This window comes from Anomaloglossus baeobatrachus, chromosome 1 (genome assembly GCF_048569485.1).
Source record: "Anomaloglossus baeobatrachus isolate aAnoBae1 chromosome 1, aAnoBae1.hap1, whole genome shotgun sequence".
Lineage (NCBI taxonomy): Eukaryota > Metazoa > Chordata > Amphibia > Anura > Aromobatidae > Anomaloglossus > Anomaloglossus baeobatrachus.
In genome coordinates this window covers 345434054-345457599 of record NC_134353.1, presented here as the reverse complement: position 1 = coordinate 345457599, position 23546 = coordinate 345434054, and the positions used below count along the sequence as shown (strand labels likewise).

The 23546-nt window shown below is 49.7% G+C and overlaps 1 protein-coding gene across 1 annotated transcript in view; it reads left to right on the top strand.

Moving 5' to 3' along the window:
- The window catches only part of LOC142313478 (17-beta-hydroxysteroid dehydrogenase 13-like), a 149571-nt gene that overhangs the window by 83093 nt on the left and 42932 nt on the right, over positions 1 to 23546 (top strand). The window contains exon 5 of the mRNA XM_075352397.1: positions 21683 to 21820. Coding sequence (XP_075208512.1) covers positions 21683 to 21820 — 138 coding nt within the window. The remainder of the gene's footprint in view (positions 1 to 21682; positions 21821 to 23546) is intronic.

Here is a 23546-nt window from a genome sequence, read left to right as displayed (position 1 = left end):
CTGCACACTGCGCAGTCTGGCAGACCTTTGGCGCTGCTGAGCAGGAGTGCTCGTGGCAGGCAAGGAATGGGAGACTGCCTCAGTCCTTGCCTCAGGAGAGCCACGAGATGTAACATTACCCCCCCGTCTAGGCCCCTCCCCTTGTCCGTGCTTGAAGGCTGCTATCAACCCCGGGGCGCGGATATGATCCTTCAACTCCCAGGATCTATGCTCCGGCCCACTCCACGAGGTAGTACCTCTTGCCCTGTATGACTTTTGTCTTCACAAGTTTTGCCACCTCAGGGTCGTCGGACGGGGAGTCGGTTTGAGCCGGCAGGGACCCCGAGAATTTATTAAGTCGTACGGGTTTCAGGAGGGACACGTGAAAGGTGTTGGCTATAGCCCAGCGTGGAGGGAGCTGGAGTCGGTATGCCACCGGGTTTACCTGCTGTAGTACTTTAAACGGACCCAGATACCTAGGGGCGAATTTGGCTGCCTGTACCCGTAGGTTAACATTCTTAGAGGACAGCCATACTAGGTCACCAGGGGCGAAGGATGGTGCAGGGCGACGGCGAACATCAGCCGTTGTCAACATCCGGTCTTTAGCCCTCTTAAGAGCCTCTTGGGTGTCATCCCAGATCTCCCGGGCCTTGGTCGCCCAATCCTCCACTCTAGTATCGGGTGACATAATGGGCATCGGAACCGGGATTCTGGGATGTTGTCCGTTATTGAGTAGGAACGGAGTCTGGCCAGAGGATTCATGGACCGAGTTGTTAATGGCAAATTCGGCCCAAGGAAGGAGGTTAGCCCAGTTGTCGTGATGCGCGGAGATAAAATGGCGGAGGTAAGTTACCAAGGTTTGATTAGTCCTCTCCACTAGTCCATTGGTCTCGGGATGGTATGCGGAGGAGATGTTCAGCTCTATCTGCAGGAGCTTACAGAGCTCTCTCCAGAAGCGAGACGCGAACTGGGGACCTCGGTCGCTCACCACCTTGTCAGGCATGCCATGCAACCTAAATACATGCCGAATGAACAAGGTGGCGAGAGCACGTGACGTCGGGAGTCATGGGAGAGGCACCAAGTGGACCATTTTAGAGAAGTGGTCCGTGATGACCCATACGACCCTGTGCCCTGCTGACTTGGGCAGATCTCCCAGGAAGTCCATCCCTACCACTTCCCAGGGACGATCCGGCACTGGCAGTGGGTGAAGAAGACCTGCCGGTCTCTGCCGGGACGGCTTATTCTGAGCACACGACATAAAGGCTCCCACATATTCCTGTATGTCCTGGGGTAGTCTCGGCCACCAATAATGCCTGGTCACCAGGTCTCTGGTCCTTTTGACCCCGAAGTGACCCCCGACCTTGGAGGCATGGGCCCACGATAGCACCTCGTTCCGTAGTTCAGGGGGAACGAGGGTTTTGCCAGGTGGCACCTGGTCCAAAGAAGTGGGAGTGACCATCCTCAAGCTGTCCGGGGGTAGTATAAGACAAGGCTCCTCCTTGTCCTCCTCCAACACAACCATACAACGTGACAAGGCATCGGCCCGTACGTTCTTCTCACCGGCCAGGTGGCGGATAATAAAGCGGAACCGGGAGAAGAATAAAGACCAACGGGCCTGCCTTGGGTTCAGGCGTTGTGCTGTCTGGAGGTATGTGAGGTTTTTGTGGTCAGAAAATACCTCAAATGGATGCTTCGCACCCTCCAGGAGATGCCGCCATTCCTGGAATGCTAGTTTCATCGCCAGTAACTCCCTATCCCCTATGGAGTAGTTCCTCTCGGCCGGAGAAAAGGTCTTGGAGAAAAAGAAACAAGGATGCTTCCTTCCTCGTTCGTTTTTCTGGTACAGGACTGCACCTGCACCGACCGAAGAGGCGTCTACCTCCAGTAGGAAGGCTTTGGAGATGTCTGGACGATGAAGGATGGGAGCTCTGGAGAAGTGAGTTTTGAGAGTGTGAAATGCCTCTACCGTTTCTCGTGTCCATGCTTTGGGATTAGCGCCCTTGCGGGTAAGGGCAATGATGGGTGCTGCCACCGTCAAGAAGTTGGGAATGAACTGGCGATAATAATTGATAAACCCCAAGAATCGCTGGATCGCCTTCAGCGAGTGGGGCTCAGGCCAGTTCATCACTGTCTCCAACTTCCCCGGATCCATTGCTAACCCCTGACTGGACACGATGTACCCCAGGAACGGCAAGGATTCCCGTTCAAACACGCACTTTTCCAGCTTAGCATATAGCGAATGGGTGCGGAGCCTCTTAAGTACTCGGATGACATTTCTCCGATGGGTGGTAAGATCGGGGGAGAAGATAAGAATGTCATCCAGGTATGCAACCACGGAAAGATACAAATCCCGGAAAATGTCATTCACAAAGTCTTGAAATACAGCGGGGGCATTGCAGAGTCCGAAGGGCATTACTAGATACTCGTAGTGACCGTCCCTGGTGTTAAAGGCGGTCTTCCACTCATCGCCCTTTCGGACTCGCACTAGATTATACGCCCCGCGTAGATCCAGCTTTGTGAAGACCTTTGCCCCGCGGAATCGATCAAATAGCTCAGTAATGAGGGGCAAAGGGTATTTGTTCTTGATCGTGATTGCATTTAATCCCCTGTAATCGATACAGGGGCGCAGATCCCCTTCCTTCTTCTGCACAAAAAAGAACCCTGCACCAGCCGGTGAAATAGACTTGCGAATGAACCCCTTCGCCAGGCTGTCCTGAATATATTTGGACATAGCCTCCGTCTCTGGAGCAGAGAGTGGATACACTCTGCCCCTAGGGGGCTCGGAGCCTGGCTTCAGGTCTATTCGGCAATCATATGGCCGGTGGGGAGGAGGAGTATCTGCGGCCCTTTTGGAAAAGACATCCCTGTAGGCCTCATAAGGTGTCGGTAAACCCGGCCCCCCTGTATTCTCTGAGGACCCAACCGACCTAATGGTAGCGGGTGGTTCGGTAGTCACGAGGTGCTCTCTACAGGATCCTGCCCAGGATGAGATCTCCCCTGTTGCCCAGTTGAGTATAGGAGCATGCTGTCTCAACCAGGGAAGGCCCAGTAGGATCTCATCCGTCCCCCCTGGAAGCACCAGGAAGGACACCTGCTCATGGTGTTCCGGTGGTACATCCATCCTGAGAGGGATAGTGATCTGGGTGATAGGATCGAGTAGTATGGACCCGTCGACTACCCGGACCCTGAGTGGCTTGGGCAACAGAACCAGAGGAACTGAGTATCGGGTTGCCAGGGAGGTCGAGATGAAATTGCCTTCAGCGCCTGAGTCCAAGCAAAACAGGGCAGAGAAGAGAGTAGTGCCAAACTGCAACTGGGCGCTGATAGTCAACCTAGAGGGAGAGGTAGCGTCTAGAGTCCCCCCTCTGATAGAAACTAGACGCTGTCTTTTCCCGACGGTTTTGGGACATCGGGTAGCTATGTGTCCCCTCTGCCCACAGGAAAAGCAGATGACACAAGACCGAGAACCTGGGGCAGAGGAGACCACCTTGGACACCTCGATTGACTCCACGGAGTCGCCTACAGGGCTGGCTGGGAGACCTGTCTGATGGAAGACGGGAGCCAGACGCTTTTTAGGCCGAGAAGACGTGGGTGCTGAAGAGACCTCGAGCCTTCGCTCCGCCTGGCGGATGTCTATGCGAGAGGCAACCTGAATCAAGGACTCTAAAGTGGCAGGCACCTCACGTGTGGCCAGTGCGTCTTTGACAAACCCTGCCAGGCCCTGCCAAAACACAGGGACAAGGACCTTATCTGGCCAGTCCAGCTCTGCGGCAAGTGTCCTAAAGTGTACAGCAAAGTCCCCGACTGAAGCGGACCTTTGCCGAAGTCGTAGGAGGCGCAGCGCGGAATCGTGGGTGACTTGAGGCCCGAGGAACACCATTCTCATGGCCCCAAGATAAGCTGGTAAGTTATTCACCACACGATCTCCGCGCTCCCACAATGGCGTGGACCACTTCAGCGCTCTCCCTGTGAGCAGGGACTGGATGAAGGCTACCTTCGCCTTTTCGGTAGCGTAAAGAGTCGCGGACAGCTCTAAGTAGGTGGTAATCTGGTTTATAAAACCACAGCACTCAGAGCTGTTGCCGCTAAAGCGCTCTGGAAGCGCAAGGCGAGGAGACCTTCCGCCCAATAGTACAGCCTGGGTAGCCGCCTGGGTAGCGACTGTCGTCAGAGTAGTCTTATCGGAGGAAGACTGCTCCACTGCTGCCAATCGTGACTCCAACTGCTGCACATAATGCAGCAACTGCTGCTGCTCTTCAGCCATAGCCAGACCTTTGGCGCGACCGTAATGTTACGAGGGGGACCCGGGGAAGCGTGCCAAGATGGGAAATGGACAGCTTCCGCCGGTCAAGGTCCACTGTGCGGTGTAAGGGACCGCCGCTATGGTGGGTGAAGAGTGAGCGGGTTGCTGCTAGCGATCGTCTGGAATGTCACAGACGATCTATGTACACCGATCTGCCCTAACCCGTGAGGGTTGTATGGCACGGATCTCACGGCTCGGTGTACCTGTTGCACGGGGAAGCACAGAGGTGCCCACGCACGTGTGCCAGTGGAAGTCACGAGAATATGGCACGAGGGTAGCACAGAGGTTGCCCACGCACGTTTGCTTTCAATAACCAGGTGAGTCCGGTGGAGACTTGAGGAGCTCACCTGGGACAGGAACACGACCTGTTGAAGGGGATACTGCCGGAGCAGCAAGGCAGGAACACGGCCTGCAAACGAGAGACTGCCTAAGCAGCAAGGGCCAAGCCCACAAAAGACAGTAATGCCTGAGCAGTGGCGTGGCAGCACGCTGCCAGACATGCAAACATAGAAGGACAGTCGAGCGCCGCCATGATGGCAGGAGGAGCTTTTAAGGAGGTTTCGTTAAAACCAAGGGCGGGCGCGAAGCGGAGATGACGGACTTGACCCAATCAGGGTCCACGACGTCCCAGCCTGGCCAGTCAGGATTCACCACGTCACCTGCCTTGTCATTAAGCCGTGTGACGTCAGTGGGCGAATCAGAACCCACCACGCATAGCACATGCTCACCCTCCTGCCTCTGGGAAATAGAGGCGGGATCCTCGGTCTCACAATGTGCAGAGATAACGGGAGTCTCACTGCTGCCCTGAGCAGTAAGCCTCTGCACATTGCGCAACCTCGCAGCCCTTTGGGGCCGCTGAGCAGGAGGGCCTACGGCAGGCCAGGAATGGGAGACCGCTTCACTCCTTGTAACAGGAGAACCACTAGGTGTCGCCCTTCTGCTGCCTCTCTGAGAAGGTATCTCCTGCACACTGCGCAGTCTGGCAGACCTTTGGCGCTGCTGAGCAGGAGTGCTCGTGGCAGGCAAGGAATGGGAGACTGCCTCAGGAGAGCCACAAGATGTAACATCCAACACTCCAAGCATAAACTTGAAAAAAATGTATACATATTATTTCAGTTACATATATGTAAAACTAAAAAAGCACTGTATGTTTAGCAAAAACCAACATGTTGCAACCGTAATGTTAATTATGGTTCTATTAGTAGTAGTAAAGACATCTAATATATAAAGCTGAGTGTTTGTGTGTGTGTGTGTATCTGCTTGTGTCCGCTAAAGGAATCCGCACCATCACATTTACAATCATGACATTTGGCACAGACACCTCATTTGACTCAGAGAACGTCATGGACTATGTTTTGAGGGGAAAAATGTACCCCTGTGCTTTACAGTTAAGGCCGCTTTACACGCTGTGATCTCGCTAGCGTGCGTACCCGCCTCCATCGTTTGTGCGTCACGGGCAAATCGCTGCCCGTGGCGCACAAAATCGTGCGGACCCGTCACACTACTTACCTGCCTAACGATGTCGCTGTGACCGGCGAACCGCCTCCTTTCTAAGGGGGCAGTTCGTTTGGCATCAAAGCGACGTCACTAAGCGGCCGCCCAATAGAAGCGGAGGGGCGGAGATGAGCGGGACGAAACATCCCGCCCATCTCCTTCCTTCCTCATTGCCGGTGGCCGCAGGTAAGGAGATGTTCCTCTTTCCTGCTGTGTCACACGATGTGTGATGTGTGCTGCTGCAGGAGCGACGAACAACATCGTACATGCAGCAGCAACGTTAATTGGGAATATGGGGGCATGTAACCGATTAGTGATTTTGAACGTTTTTGCGACGATTCAAAATCGCTCATAGGTGTCACACGCAACGACATCGCTAACGTGGCCGGATGTGCGTCACAAATTCCGTGACCCCAACGAGATCGCTTTAGCTTTAGCGATGTCGTAGCGTGTAAAGCAGCATTAATTCGCCAAAAAACCTGCTTACATTAAAGTCAATGGATGGTATCCCTTATCCACTTTGCTACAGTACCATTTGAGATCTTTTGGCCTTTTCTAGGACCCTAAAAAGAGACAAACAGCTCCTGGCTTTTACTCCATGGTTTAGTTACCAAAACATAATTAATAAAAATCTTCTCATGTCTAAGGTGTGAAACTTCTCCTCCTTCGGGTTGTTAGGTTTATTGCAAAAGGAGGGCAGGATAATTGACTCTATTTCCGGAAGGTAGGCTGGGTCTGGTCTTAAAACAACCCTATCACCAAAACCCTGCATAAAGGGTGGAACTACTGATAAGGACTGAATATCACTAACGCTGTAAGCTGAAGTCAGTGCCTTCAAAAGCGTTGCCTTTAGGGTAAGATTTTTAACTGTTGAGATCTCCAAAAGCTAAAAGAGGGGCAATTATTGCCTCTAGCACCTGGTTCAGATCCCAAGCAGGCATCATCAGAATTTAGAGCAACCTTTCCCTATTGTGTGCTTTGATAAACCTAGTGACCCATCTGTTGCCTGCCAGGTAATAATTATATACTGTAATGCTTCAAAGGCTGATATCTGCACCCTGAGAGTGCTGGTGAACAATCCAAGTTCTATGATGGACCCTACGGGATTCTTGTCACTTAGTTGACCCCCGTGACTAGACCGGAACTTTTTCCAGGTTCTTCCATGTATCCTAGTTGTTATTGTCTCCTTCCCAAAATCCTACAGAATGTAAGCTCGCAAGGGCAGGGTCCTCTTCCCTCTGTACCAGTCTGTCTATTGTAACTTGGATATGTATTCTGTATGTAATAACCCCTTTTCATGTACAGCACCATGGAATTAATGGTGCTCTATAAATAAATATTAATAATAATAATAATAATAATAATAATTAGTTACCTACTCTTAAACAAGTTAGACACTAAGTTTGGGGGAAAACCTTTCAGAGTCAGAAGCAACCTCTCAAATTCCAAGCCGTCAAATGTAGTCTGGCCAATATGGATACCAGATCAGACCCTGACTGAGAAGATCTGGGATTTTTGGAAGAATCCATGGATTGGAGACAAACATCAGCCTCATTCATGAAAACCATGGCCTCTTAAGTCAGAACTATCAGGATTATTCTGGCCCTTCGCACTGAAGCGAAGCAGGGGTGTATATACGGCTCATTTGAACGATGAGTATACCTATTGACTATCCCGTTTGATCAATTTGTCTGCCCTTTTTGTTAAGCACTGTTTGCACTTTATTAATAAGCACAAGCACTTTTCATATCTGTTGTTAAGGTGTGGTAGGGCAGTTTAGGGATAGTCGTCAGAGAGTGGGGACGCCATATCGTATATTATTAGGGTGCCATCTCCTCGTGAGGTAGTGGACAGGAGGGAGGTATATCATAGGGTGTTTTTATGTAACCCTCTTCCCTTTACTTATGCACTAGATTTGTCTGATATGTAGCTTCATTTAGTGCTGATTTGTTTTAGTACATTTAGAATAAAGTTTATTGTTTTTAAGGGTTATTATACTGTTGTTTCATGATCCGACATACCCTTTTCTTGTATATATATATTTTGATCATGAAAATAGCTCTGAAAATATTTAACTTCGTTGTTTAAATGTAGGGCCACGCTTAGGTATTTCTGATCTCATGTACAGTATGTCCAAAATCCTGGTTAATACGTCCCCCATACTGGTATATATGTACAACACCCTGATATATGTCCCCATCCTGGTATAGCTGAGCTTTCTCCTCACCCCTTCCAACAACTGTTGGTTGCTCAAGTCAGCTGGGTTTTGTAAAGATAAAACACCCTCCAAGAACGTACCAAATCTACTTTACTGAAATTACTGTGTATCTAGCTTAGCAGTACACAGTAATTTAATTGTATTTAGCACAATAAACAGGACCTGCCCTGCTTTCAACAAATATAAACTGCTCCAAATACACCCCCCACTGCTTATATTGTATGTGACTGATTCTTCAGGCTGTCAACTCCCCACCACCTTATCTACTAGACTATCACCCTCTAGTCCCTCATCCCACTTCCCCAACTTCCAAAGTGTTCCAACTGCCAGGCAGCTCAGTGACATATCAATCTTTAACCATTTACAATAAGCTAATAAGATATATTGCAGAACAGGCCACCAGCCGCACAGCCTGGAATGCCGGCTGCAATTTTCTGCAATATATTCTATCTTACTGTTGTCCTTGTCTGTCTACAAAAAAACATTGCATCGCATATTAGTAAATAAACTAACAGTGACTGAAGAGAGCTGGGAGGCACAGTAAACACAGCTGTGCCTGTACAACAAGGCACACTTCTGCCTCACATACCTATGTGCCAGAGTGCCGATTTGCCCTCTTGTGATTTATCTTCCTGCTACTTGGGGAACAGTGTCAATGGGATGACTTCTTTCCTCCAGAGGAGGGACCACCAAACATAAATCCTTTGTTTTTACTTCTCTTGTCATCCGACTGCTCCTGATCTCTGGTAGGTCTTCTTCAGCAGTATCTTCTCTTCCAAAAGGATCTCCTATAACCACAACAAGCAGGTCAGGACATCTTTTCTTCCTATCCCCTACTTTGTTCAGGATATCATCCACAATAGGACCAAATAAATATTCAGTATCTCACGAGACAGAACATAACTTAGCCTTAAGCTGACCAATTATACAGAGTCTGCAGAATCATCTGACAAAAAGGCTGCTCCTCCTCGCAGAAGAGGTAGAGAGGCCATAATCTTATTTCTCTGCACATTATTTATTAACTGGCTGTGTAGTTGATCCAACCAGATCATCATGGATCTAGCCATACAGATTGCAGAGATAGCCAGTTTCAGGGCACCTAATGAGGACTCCCATGTATGTTTAAGGTACTAGTGAACGTTCCTATTTACGGGATCCTTCATAATTTCCATGTCTTAGAATGCTAGGGAACTTCTTTTGGGGGACTTAACAACAGCTACATCTATTTTCAATACCCTATTCCAAAGGGCAAGTATGCGATATGTATACACCCAGCCAGAAGTTGACTATTGGGCTTGGTCTCATTCAATACAACTGTATTGACTGAGGTCGCACCCATTAGTCGCATTGAGCAAGTCCGAGCCTGCTAGCCAGGTTCTGGTCCAAAGTGTGTATATGTATGCGTGTGTGTGTATATATATATATATATATATATATATATATATATATATATTACAGTATATATATATAATCTCAAACTTGACTGCCAGCACGGACACCGATGAATCTGTAGCGCCCCCACGGGGCAGGTGTTTTAACCTACTCGGTGCTGGGCCGGGGAGGCAGATCCTCTGCGTCATCACGGGGTGGCCTGGCCCAGTTCCATTACCCAGAGGCATACAGAAAGGAGAGTGGAGGATGGTAGGAAGGATGGAGGTGGTAGTTGGAGGTGGAGGATGGGGGTGACGGTGAGGAAAGTCTTTCCATGATCGTGACGCGACCTGTGGTATGCGGCCAGCTAGGAGGCCGCCGCTGCAGGGTCTCTCACCGGGGCAGATGTTCGGTGCAGCCTGGATGGTATCGCTCCCCACAAGTGGAGCAGGCCCCGGGAGGATGGCGGGGGCACGGCAGTCCCCGGGAGCGCCGTAGCGTAGGGCGACGGCAATCAGAGTCAGAGGCAATAGGTGCGGGTTCCAGGTCTTTACTTACTGGTTCAACGCCGCACCCCGGTTACTGGTCTCTGCCGTGATGAAGTTCCGGTTGATCCCGGGTAGCTCATAGGTTAGGTCCAGTATGGCAGTCTCTGTGGGTCTCTCCTTCTCTAAGATGCGCTGTGTCAATCCCTGTGACATAAAGCACCTTGGGGACCAACTTGATTGTTTAAGTGTCCCAGCCCTATCACAGGTGAAGTGGATCCTTGCATTGGGGCAAGCTGCTGAACTCAGTCCCGGATCCCGTGTATCACTGTGCCTCAAACTATTTGGCTGGTGGACAGGAGACTTGAAATCTTTCTGTCCTGCAGATTTTGGAAGCCAACGTGAAGTATAATTTGCCCTAGGACTCTGCACCCTGTAGTAGCGCCAGTCCTGGTGAAGCAATGAAGCTCATCTTCGGCGACCGCTGTTAAAATCCTAACTCCTCCATCCCACAAGATCTACCGGTACCGGTCTCCTTCCTCCCGGTGTCTCCAGCCTGCCCCCGGTCTGGCCGGTTCTACCTGGAAGAGCTCTGAAGCACACCTTCCAGGGACCGTGTTGTTCTGTGTCCCAGACTGATCTAAAGTAATTCTGTCTCTGCTCCTGTATTTTCCTGTGCTCCCCCCTCTCTCTGGATGAATTACCAAGCTAGGGACTTTCCAGTTGTCATAGTGATCACCTCTGCTCTAGTTAGTGAAAAGCCAGTGTTATGCAAGGGAAGCAGTCTGTCCCATTTCCTTCCTGGCTGTGTAAACCAAGCTATGGCACAGGTTGTTGTATAACAGAGACCTACCAGACACCAATCTCCCCATACCTGTGATGAATACTGTACCTTAATTAACATGCAGTACCCTGTGGCGACCAAAAGCCTCAGGGGCACCACAAATCCTTGCAGTGCACAGTGCATGCACTTGGAGCATTCACAAGTCTGCAGTCACTGAGAGTGACTGCAGTCTTTTTATTCTACACTGGACAACCCCTTTAATAAATATATTTGCTGAAGGATTTCACCAAGTATACAAGCACCTTATATTTCACCACAGTCACTTGGTGTCACATTTAATAACACAGTAGCAGAGATTTCATTGGCTACCTATGGCAGAATCCTGGCTTAATTTGTTCCATAATTAGACTTTTTTTTGCTTGGCAATGGAACATGACCTATTTGAAAGTAGATATGATTTAGTGGTAAAATTGCATTAGGGCAGCGCTATAAGTTAACTAATTGGTGGTGTAAATTTAGACTATACATAGTTGCAAAAAAACTATGAATGCAGCTGCAGTAAAGAAAAAAATATATTTTATACCATTTCTACCTTCTCAATTGCCATTTACACAGGACGCAAGGAAATGAAAACGAACAGAAGGGAGAGTGGACAAGCTGCTTTCCCTATTGGTATCTGTCAGGGTCAGGCGGTCGGGCAGACCCAGGAGGTGGATCCACTGGGCCGAACTCTAAGATGGTGGTAAGGAGTCCGGTAGCTGCAGCAGTATGGGCAGTAGAACAGTCCGTGCAAGTGAAGGTACCGAAGAAGTCCCTGGGACCACGGAGTCACGGATGGTAGTCCGGGTGACGTAGCTCAGGTTCGGAAGCCGAGATGATGTCAGGCGGGGTCCGGAACCTTTTGGAGCGAGAGGACGGGTCACAGCAGGGATCCAAGATGGTACGGACTGTCAGATGGCAGACGGACAGCGTGCGGGGTTCGGGATTCAGCAGGACCGGCTGGCGAGGCAGGATCAGCTCTAGAAGAGAGATACGTGAGTATGGCAAGACGACACAAGGAGACCTGACTCCTAGCTTGGAAAACACGAAGATCAGGCCCCGCCCTCTTGGACAATACACCCCTTTATACCCTGTACCTGTTTGGCCTCATTTCCTGTTAATGGACGCTGGCCCTTTAAGAAAGGGTCAGTGACCGCGCGCGCGCCCTAATGCGCATGCGCGCAGCCCGGGTGCCAGAAGCCAGGGAAGGAGGCTGAGAAGAGGACGCAGGGGAGCCGGCCAGGGCCTGGGAAGCCGTCGGGCGCTGCGATCGGAGACCAGGGGGCCTGGGAAGGACGGGCACAGGAGCCAAGGACCCGGGGAGCGTGGCAGGTGAGCCGGGGAGCGGGGCTGAGGACCCGGGGAGCGGAGTAGAGGACCCGGGGAGGGGAGCCAAGGACCCGGGGAGCGTGACAGTACCCCCCCCCCACGCCCCCCTCCCCGCAACCGGGACATGAAGGCACGGATCAGAGGAGTGCCCAAGTTCTCCCTGGGCTCCCAGGACCTATCCTCAGGACCATACCCCTCCCAGTCCACCAGAAAGAACTGTCGGCCTCGAACAGTCTTCATGGCCACGATATCCCTTACCGCATAGATGTCGTCATCGGCAATAGGTGGAGGAGCCGGACTGGCAGCAGCGGAGAAGGGACCAAGGACAACCGGCTTGAGCAGGGAGACGTGGAATGAGTTGGGTATCCTCATCGTGGCCGGGAGCTGTAGCTTGTAGGAGACCTCGTTGATCTTGCAGAGGACCTTGAACGGCCCGATGTAGCGAGGACCCAGCTTGTAGGAAGGTATCTTCAATCGGATGTATTGGGAAGCAAGCCAGACCAGGTCACCAGGAGAGAAACACGGAGGGTCCAGACGCCTCTTGTCAGCGTGTTTTTTCATCCGCTGGGAAGCGCGTCCAAGGGACGCCTTGACAGAGTCCCAAATGGTAGCGAAGTCACGGGCTACAGTATCAGCCGCAGGGACATCCGAAGAAGGGGATATAGGCAATGGAACGGAGGGCTGAAGTCCGTAAACGACATGGAAGGGAGATTTGGAGGACGACTCACTGATGTGGTGGTTATGTGAGAATTCAGCCCAAGGCAGAAGCGTGGACCAGTCGTCGTGATGGGCGTTGACATAGTGACGTAAGAAGGATGTCAAGATTTGATTGACCCTCTCCACTTGGCCATTAGACTGAGGATGGTATGCGGAAGAAAAGTCCAGAGTTACTCCCAGATGGTTGCAGAGCGCCCTCCAGAAGCGGGAGGTGAACTGAGTTCCTCTGTCGGACACGATGTGGGATGGAAAGCCATGCAAGCGGAAGATGTGATGGATATAGGCTTCCGCGAGTTCCTGAGCAGAGGGCAGTCCAGCCATGGGGATGAAGTGAGCCATTTTGGAGAACCGGTCCACCACGACCCATATGACTGTGTGTCCAGAGGATAATGGCAAGTCCGTAATAAAATCCATCGCTATGTGTTGCCACGGAACTGAGGGTATAGGCAGAGGCAGAAGACGGCCATAGGGCAGGTGTTTGGGCGTCTTGTTTCGGGCACAAGAGGAGCAGGCAGAGACAAAAGCAGCGACGTCCGTGCGAAGGGATGGCCACCAGTAATGGCGGACAATCGCACCCCATGTTCTCTTCTGGCCTGCATGACCGGCTGTTTTTGAGGCATGACCCCAGTGCAACACTTTTTGCCTGTCAGTCTCAGAGACATAGGTCTTTCCGGGCGGTATCTGGGCCAGGGTGACAGGAGCCACCGAAATGATCTTGCTAGGAGAGATGATGGGTTGGGTAGCCTCTTCCTCCTGCTCCATGGGCATGAAAGACCTAGACAAAGCATCAGCGCGTACGTTCTTGTCCGCGGGTCGGAAATGGAGCTGGAAGTCGAACCTGGCAAAGAATAGGGACCACCTGGCTTGGCGTGGGTTCAGTCGCTGAGCGGACCGCAGGTATTCCAGGTTCTTGTGGTCCGTGTAGATAATCACGGGGTACACTGCTCCTTCCAGGAGGTAGCGCCACTCCTCCAGAGCCAGTTTGACCGCCAATAGTTCTCGGTCACCGATGGTGTAATTACGTTCAGGCGCTGAGAAGCTCTTGGAGAAGAAACCGCACGTCACCATCTTGCCGGAGGAGGACTTCTGCATGAGCACTGCTCCGGCTCCCGAGGAGGAGGCATCCACCTCCAAGGTGAACTGGCGGTTTAACTCCGGACGGTGGAGTACAGGAGCGGAGGCAAATGCTCGCTTCAGCGAGCAAAACGCGGCGTCGGCCGCAGGTGACCAGTCCTTTGGATTAGCCTCTTTTTTGGTCAAAGCGGAGAGAGGAGCAGTCAGGGCAGAGAAGTGAGGGATAAACTGGCGGTAGTAGTTGGCGAATCCCAAGAACCGTTGGATTGCCTTCAGTCCAGAAGGGGGAGGCCAGTTGAGTATGGAGGAGACCTTCTTTGGATCCATCTGCAGTCCAGTGCCCGAGATGATGTATCCCAGGAAAGGGAGAGAAGACTGCTCAAAGACACACTTCTCATATTTGGCGTAGAGACGATTCTCTCTCAGTCTTTGTAAAACCAGCTGTACGTTCTCTCGGTGGGTCTGGAGGTCCGGAGAGAAGATAAGGATGTCGTCCAGATAAACTACTACACAGATGTAGAGGAGGTCCCGGAATATGTCGTTCACCAATTCTTGGAAGACTGCTGGTGCGTTACACAGGCCGAAGGGGATCACGCAGTATTCATAATGCCCATCGCGAGTATTAAACGCGGTCTTCCATTCGTCCCCAGAGCGGATACGAACTAGGTTGTAGGCACCCCGAAGATCCAGCTTGGTGAACACACGGGCTCCTCTGAGCCGGTCGAACAATTCGGGGATGAGCGGCAGAGGGTACTTATTTTTTACGGTGATCTGATTCAGACCCCGGTAGTCGATGCATGGGCGTAGGTCACCCTCTTTCTTCTTAACGAAGAAGAAGCCTGCTCCCGCAGGAGAGGAGGATCTCCGGATGAATCCCTTTGCCAGGCTTTCTGTGACGTAGGTGGACATGGCCCTGGTTTCGGCTGGAGACAACGGATATATCCGTCCTCGAGGCGGTGTTGTTCCTGGGAGTAGGTCGATGGCACAATCGTAGGGACGGTGTGGCGGAAGTACCTCAGACTCCTTCTTGTCAAAAACGTCTGCGAAGGACCAATAGGCCGAAGGCAGTTCCGGCAGGTTCTCTGGAACCGGAGGTCGTCGGATGGGTTGTATGGACCTCAGACACTTCTCATGACAAGCAGGGCCCCATCGGGTGATTTCGCCAGTACCCCAGCTGACTGATGGTTCGTGTGTCCGCAACCAGGGAAGTCCCAGCAGGATTTGATGGGACATGTGTGGAAGGACGTAGAGAGCGATGTTCTCGGTGTGCAGGGCACCGATACGTAGTACGACCGGACTGGTGACCCAGGAGATGGTATCAGAGAGGGGTCTCCCATCCACAGAGGCAATCACTAGGGGCTTCTCGAGTGGAGTAACAGGCAGCTGGTACTTGTCCACCGTGGCCTGCTGGATGAAATTGCCTGCTGCTCCAGAGTCGAGGTATGCCTCAGCCGTGAAGCGCGTCTCTCCCGTTGACACTTGCACAGTCCACATAACCGGGTCTGAGAGAGTCCCAGCACCTAGGGTGGCCTCTCCTACCAACCCTAGGCTTTGGAGTTTCCCGGCCTTTCCGGACAGGAGCGTAGGAGGTGTGTGTCCTCTCCGCAGTAAAAGCAGAGGCCCTTGGCGAGCCGCTCTGCTCGACGTTGTTCGGACTGTCGTACTCGGTCGATCTGCATGGGCTCGTGGACGGGAATCCCAGCTGTTGATGACTGAGATACGGAGGGCTTCTGTGGAGGAGAGGAATGCCGTACCGGACGTCTCTCCCGAGACAGCTCTTTGGAGCGCTCCTGAAAACGAATGTCCACTCGAGTTGCTAGGGCAATCAGGGCATCTAGGGTGGAGGGCACGTCACGACCCGCCAACTCATCTTTGATGCGACTCGAGAGTCCTTCCCAGAAGGCGGCTGTTAGGGCCTCATTATTCCACCCGAGTTCTGAAGCCAGAGTGCGGAAACGGATGGCGTATTGGCCCACCGTCAATGTTCCTTGACGTAAGCGGAGGAGGGATGAAGCAGACGCAGAGGCGCGTCCCGGCTCGTCAAAGGTGCTACGAAAGGCCTGCAGGAACTCTTGAAGATCCTTGGTCATAGGGTCCTCCTTTTCCCACAACGGGTTCATCCACGCCAGTGCCTCGCCCTCCAGGTGGGACATGATGAAGGCGACCTTGGCTTGGTCGGAGGCAAACAGATGTGGTAGCTGCGTGAAATGAAGGGAACATTGGTTTATGAAGCCCCTGCAGGTCTTGGGATCTCCGGCATAACGAGGTGGTGAAGCCAAACGGAGTTGGGAAGCATTCGAAGAGGCTGCCACGGGTGCGGGAGCCGTGGAGTGACTAGTGGAGGCCCGGAACGTTGAAGGCGTAACTGCCGCTTGTAACGTGTACAGGCGGGTGTCCACGGAAGTCATAAAGTTCAGCATGCGAGTCTGGACTTCACGCTGGCGTTGGAGTTCCTCTTGCAAGGCCGCTAGTGCTGCAGCGGGATCCATGGCCTGATCTTACTGTCAGGGTCAGGCGGTCGGGCAGACCCAGGAGGTGGATCCACTGGGCCGAACTCTAAGATGGTGGTAAGGAGTCCGGTAGCTGCAGCAGTATGGGCAGTAGAACAGTCCGTGCAAGTGAAGGTACCGAAGAAGTCCCTGGGACCACGGAGTCACGGATGGTAGTCCGGGTGACGTAGCTCAGGTTCGGAAGCCGAGATGATGTCAGGCGGGGTCCGGAACCTTTTGGAGCGAGAGGACGGGTCACAGCAGGGATCCAAGATGGTACGGACTGTCAGATGGCAGACGGACAGCGTGCGGGGTTCGGGATTCAGCAGGACCGGCTGGCGAGGCAGGATCAGCTCTAGAAGAGAGATACGTGAGTATGGCAAGACGACACAAGGAGACCTGACTCCTAGCTTGGAAAAGCACGAAGATCAGGCCCCGCCCTCTTGGACAATACACCCCTTTATACCCTGTACCTGTTTGGCCTCATTTCCTGTTAATGGACGCTGGCCCTTTAAGAAAGGGTCAGTGACCGCGCGCGCGCCCTAATGCGCATGCGCGCAGCCCGGGTGCCAGAAGCCAGGGAAGGAGGCTGAGAAGAGGACGCAGGGGAGCCGGCCAGGGCCTGGGAAGCCGTCGGGCGCCGCGATCGGAGACCAGGGGGCCTGGGAAGGACGGGCACAGGAGCCAAGGACCCGGGGAGCGTGGCAGGTGAGCCGGGGAGCGGGGCTGAGGACCCGGGGAGCGGAGTAGAGGACCCGGGGAGGGGAGCCAAGGACCCGGGGAGCGTGACAGTATCAGTGATCAAGTGATATAATCAATGAAATATTGGCCCATCCATGTAACCCACAAATAAACTAGCATAGTATAAGCATGTCCACATTGAGCTTTCTTCCCACCTCTCATCCAACTCGCTCTTCTACAATCTACAGTCTGGCTTTCGCCCCCACTACTACACTGAAACTGCCCTAATGAGAATTAATGAATATGAGATCCATAAGTAACACTTTGAAAAATTCTATGTTATATATACGGTAGTTAACCATTTGTAGGAGCACCTCAAAATTGTATTTAATGAATAAAGCAGCCTCTATTAGATTCATGGATATGTGATTAACCTCTCATAAATGGCTGCAGCCCATGTGTAGATAGAAGTACATACCCATCTTGTAGTTGCAAGCAGTCTACAGCCACAACATGAGCACCCACAGGAAAGAAACCCATCATATGTTTCGAGCTGTTTATTTATTACGCTTCATGAGGGGGAGAAGAAAGCTGTGACACTCATACATATGGGGGGATTTTATATCTGTTGCACCAGTCCCATGGTGCGCGCCAAATTCAATGAAACTGCCTGGAGTGTGCGCACCACTGCCTCCATCCCACACTGCCACCCCAGCAATCAGGGCCATCGGCATCTACACAGGAGCGTGGATGAGTCACCTTGGCTCCTGAGCATGCGACTACACCATACAGACACCCGGAGGGGTGGCAAGGGAAAGAGCGGCGATGCATATGAATGGCGTGATGCTAGCAGTGTTTAAACTAGTAGGATACAGTTAGATGGATTAATCAATGCCTCAAAGTAAACCAGGAGTTTAAAGCATGCGGAGGGCATCTGTATTTACCAGCATATACTGTATGTACAATGTACCAAATAGATATCAAATAAGAATTAATTCAATATAAACAAAAAAGATATGCTTCACAACATTCCCAATAGATGGCTTGAATTGTGCTTAATCCATTCATCCCCATTTTAAATATGAAAATCTTGCTCAAATAACTGCTAGTAAGGTCAATATATCTAACAGAAAAGAAAAAGATCAGATATCAATATAAACAGTAGCAACATAAAATACTCAAAGAGGAGAGGAAATTACAGGAGATTGGTGATGAACATAGCTACAAAAAAGATGCAAAAGCTTAATATCTTGTTAAGTCCCTTGGACACAAGTGTACCAAGGTCCACAATCCACTTTGCCTTGCATTGCGCAAGTATTTTTTTGTGTTGACACCTCTAATGCCCCTATGGATGATGTCTATACCCCTGACCTTCAGGGAGTTAGGATCACACCCATGGTGCATTTTGAAGTGCAGTGGCAACATTTTTAGAAGTGTGCTATTGTCCACTGTCCTGACTACGCCAATGTCCCTTACATGTTCACTGACCCTAATGTGAAGCTCCCTGAAGGTGAGACCCACATAAGTCAGGGGAAAATAAATCACATGTGTGGTGCTATATGATATATGATGTTTAATATTGTATACACTTTTGCCATCAATGGACTGAAACGAGGTACAGGGAAGGACATTGGCGCAGGCAAGACACTGAGCATACTGAAAACACCCAAATACAGGGCCTCCTGGGCCAAAGGAGTTCTCTATACATGGCACATAATGGCTTTTAACGATCATGTCTTTCAAGTTCCTCACGCGTCTTGATGTCATACAGGGAACATCAGATACGGCATTTGCAAGAATGGGATCTGTCATTAATATTGGCTAATGTTTGGCTAAAGTTGTCCACATAGTTTCCCATTCGTAGTTGAATGTGCTAAGAAACCTTATCTTTGAATCATATTTCTCTTTTTTCATGGTATATTGAAAAAGACAATTCCTAGGATCATTATTACCCTTAGGCACCCCCTGTTTAAATACTCTTGTTGCTGTAGCTTCTCTGTTTAAAGCTATTTTTTACTAACAACTTACCAGCAAAGATAACAGACAATATTCTATGCTCCTACTTCTTTATCTGTCCTCTGCCTTCACCACAGTTGACCACCCTCTCCTACTAAAGATCCTATCTTCCCTTGGCATCAAAAACCTGGCCCTTTCTTAAATTTCCCCATACCTCACTAATCACACATTCAGTGCTTTCCTTTCACTTACTACCTCCTTATCTCCCCGCTTTGTCGGTGTCCCTTAAGGCTCTGTCCTGGGACTCCTACTCTTCTCTATATATACCTGTTGCATTAGACAACTCGAAGTCCCAGGGCATTTAGTACCACCTGTGTGCTGCAAATGTACCTTTCTGGCCCAGATGTCACCTCTCTGCTGACTAAAATCCCAGTGTGTCTATCAGCCACATCCTCCTTCTACTCATCACGCGTCCCAAAACTCAATGTGGACAAAACAGTCCTTTATCTCACTTAGGTGCCTACCAAATGTATCTAACACTGTGAATGATGTTGGAAGTCCGCTTCCTTGAAATAACACTTGTCTTTGTCTTCAAACCACATATCTAAGCCCTTCCCACCTCTTGCCGCCTCCAACTCAAAAATATTTGTAGAATTCGTTTCTTCCTCAATCTTGAATCTAACAAAATGTTTGTGTGACGCCCTGGCGTATCAAGTCATCACAGGGTATTGTGCAATCTGTCCTTCTGTACACTATCTACCTCCTCCTTGGTTACGGGTTCCTGACCTTTGGTGTTGCCAAGAACAAGCTAAACAAAATCCTAGGAACACTCTGCACCACACCCACCAGACAGACCAGTGGACGGACTGAGTGGAATAGGGTCGCCCACTTGGGGGGTTGGTTAAAGGGAGGTCAGGAGTGTTAGGAGACAGTTAGTTGAGTGGTGACTCTCAAGAGGAGAGGTCAGGAGCTGGGCTCCGTGAACTACTAGGTGGCAGACGTTGGTCTGGGCCTGGTAGGAGCTAGACCCCAGTCGCAGGGGATTGTGACAAGGGGCACGGACTGCCAAGGAGTACAGCCAGAGGCCTTGTGCGATGACCGGGCAGGAGCCAGGGCATGACGGGGTACGTGGAACCTAGGTCAGGAAGGAGCTTCAGGTGTCCCGACAATTTACCCGACGAGGACGGAGCCTTCAAGATCCGTTCTCCACCCGCTCCAAAATCTGGGTACTAGCGCAACGAGGGGGAAAGGACTTTCCCAATGCATAGTCCAGAAAATCCCAAGCATGAACCCTGATAGCAAGCTCACCCAGTTAGCCATACTGGTGAGCGGGACCCGATCAGTTTTATACTTAAGGGACCAATCAGAAAACTAGGTGCCAAAGCAAAGGTCACAGAATAACAGGTAACACCAACGGGCACGGGATCCAGACGTGCTCCCTCTCAGCGGCAGCGGTTTCCAGAACTTTGGTTTACCACAGTTGTCGGTGTCAGCGTTATTGAACTGAGTGAGTACACAAGTGACCCTTACCGTCCCAACAGCACCTCCCCGTCACCCTCATCGAGTCCCGGGGCATTCCCCCCTACCCATGGAGGGGTTAAACACCTGGCTGTCCACACCATCGCCACCGGGTACTCCCAACTGCAGCGGTGCTATTCCAACTTACCACACACCACGGGTGGCGTCACGAACTTTCCACATCATCCCCTGTAAATACTTCCCCTTTTTATCCGAGTGGCCGCGCGACCCCCGACCCGGGTCCGGAGATCCCTCGAGGCTCCGCGGATCCGGATCCGAGCAGCCCGGCTGCTGACGCGGGGGGCGGCACATTTGTGCATTTTATGATCATCTCCCGCTTTGACTGTGCCAATATTTTAATCTGTGGCATCTCAACTAACACTCTCGCACCTCTTAAGTCCATCCTTAACTCTGCATTCTGATTAATGTACCTTTCTACTTGTGTTACTGCTCTGTCTCTCCGCTCTAGAAATCTCTTCCAAATTCATGACTAATCCAGATTAAACTACTAACACTGACATACAAGGCCATGCATAATATGTCTCCTCCATATATCTCTGAACTAATCTCCTGACATTTAATCTATGGTCTTCCCAAGTCCTTCTTCTATCCTCCACTGTTGAACATTCCTTATCCAATTGCCTTCAAGACTTCTACCGAGCATCCCTCATTCTCTGGAATTCTGTACACCAACACGTCTGATTGTCTCCCCTATTTGGAATCTTCAGACAGAACTTTAAAGCTCATCTCTTTAAGAATGCTTACTGTTAAGAACTTATTTTCAATATGATGTAATACTTGACACATTTTGTTAATAAAAATGTTATGGTTTAAAAAAAAAGAATGCTTACTGCCTGCAATGATGACATGAAACATATAATCCTGATCTCTATTGTCGGTTAGCAGACCACTGAAGGAATGGGGCTCAGCGTTTTTAGCTTTTTATTGCAGACATGGCGGGTGAGGCAACTCCTTCTGAACCTAGTCATCTTCCATCCACATACATGGATTGTGGAGAGGAGAAAGGAAATAGCTCATCTTCTTGTATGCAAAAAATATTTCTTTCCCATTTTATTGCAAAAAAAGACAGAATATCATTGAATAAGATAATTTTTGTGTTCCTAAAATGTTGGGGAAAAAAATACTAAATAGATATGTTAATAAAATCAGTTTACAGTCTGTAAGGCTTCTAAACCCTGTATGAACTCATTACTACATAAATTTTATGTATTTATTTTTATTCAGTGCTAGCAAATTTGGTGCTGTCGGATTTCATGAGAGTATGACTGAAGAGCTTGCTAGTCTTGGTAAAGATGGCATAAAGACCTCATGTTTATGTCCAGTATTTGTGAACACTGGATTTGTCCAAAGGCCAAACACAAGGTAAGAAAATTACTACATGATAAACATATAGTATATATACCCTTTTTTTTTCTTCCTTAGTTTTGTTACATGAATTTTACCCCTTTAAGAATGGAGGATTTGAGATGATATTTGTGGATCTTTTAGGCTGAGCACACATGGCAAGAAAAACAGAGCGAGTGGAATGCGATAAAAAAAAATCACATTCCACCCGGACCCATGATACTCTATAGGGTCACTCCCATGAGCGATTTTTTTCTCAGCCCTAACTGGACCAAGAAAACAATCGCAGCATGTTGCAGATGGAATTTGTTTCATTTTCACTCGCACCCATACAAGTCTATGGGTGCAAGAGAAATATCGCATTGCACGCTAATTACACCAGTGTAATGCAAGTGCGGTGCGAGAATCTCATCAGCTGAAAATGGAGGCGATAGGGAGATTAATCCCACCCTCTCCTCCACAGCGCCTGCCCTGTCCTCCGCGGCTATGCTGCAATCGCCGGATCACATCACAGTGGCACGACAGTCGCATAACACTTGGCTTACACTCCAGCAGAGCGGGAGCCGAGTGTCATACGATTGACTCACAAATAATGCCCGTTTTTCCCCAGCCTTAGTACCACTCAAAAGTTTGAACATGCTAAATGTTTGTTTAAATTTGTATTTCCCTTAAAACAACAATTATGGAACTGAACTTTGTATTATGCCATTTTTACTTTAAGAGTTACCATTAACTTTTTTAAAAAGGTGTGACATAGGTTACATTGATTGGACAATGGCAGATGAGGAAATTGCTACTTCCACGAGCCTATATGGCAGAAAATACCCAAACGTTACACCACTTTAAAACTGCACCCCTCAAAGTGCTCAAAATTACATTAAAAAAGTTTTTTAATCCTACAGGCGTTTCACAGTAATTGAAGCAACGTGGAAGTAAAAAAATGAAAATTTTACTTTTTACCACAAAAATATTACTTAAGCCTCAAATTTTCCATTTTCTTAAGGGTAACCTTATAACAGGAAAAAAAAAGGTGGACAACTACTACTTGGACACTCAGCAGGGCTCGGAAGGGAATCGCAAAATTGGCTGAAATAGATAGTGAACACTCTGTCACATTTGCAGAGCCCCTGATGTGCCTAAACAGTGGAAACCACACACAAGTGATCCGATATTTTAATCTACACCTCTCAAGGAATTTATTTAAAGGTGTGGCGAGCAGCTTGAACCCACAAGTGCTTCACAGATTTTTAGAACATTGATCCTCAAAAATGGAAAAAATTAATTTTCCCGCAAACATGTTGATTTTGCCCCAAATTTACAATTTTTACAAGAGTAACAGGAGAAAATAGACCATGCAATTTGTTGTGTTCACCAAGGAGAAAGGGAAAAGAAAACAAAAAGTTCACCGATCTAAATGTAGCTGTATAGATAATTCGTATGTGAATGTTATATTTTCATACACTCACCTTTAACAAACCTTGTTAACTTGCTTATCAATCCTTTAGGACCTCAGATCTCAATGGAGAGTTCTCCTTCCCAAATGCTGCAGACTCCTGGTGGCTATTCTATAACTCAGCCCGAGTTACCATAGGAATAATATCAATGTCAAATCCTCCAGGCTGTGTGCGCTCCCAAACAATTTGATCATACAGGCTGTAATTATTTCCTGTACAATTTTTTATTACTTTTACATGAACAAACAACGCGTTTCGACAAACAAATGTCTTCCTCAGGTATATTGTCT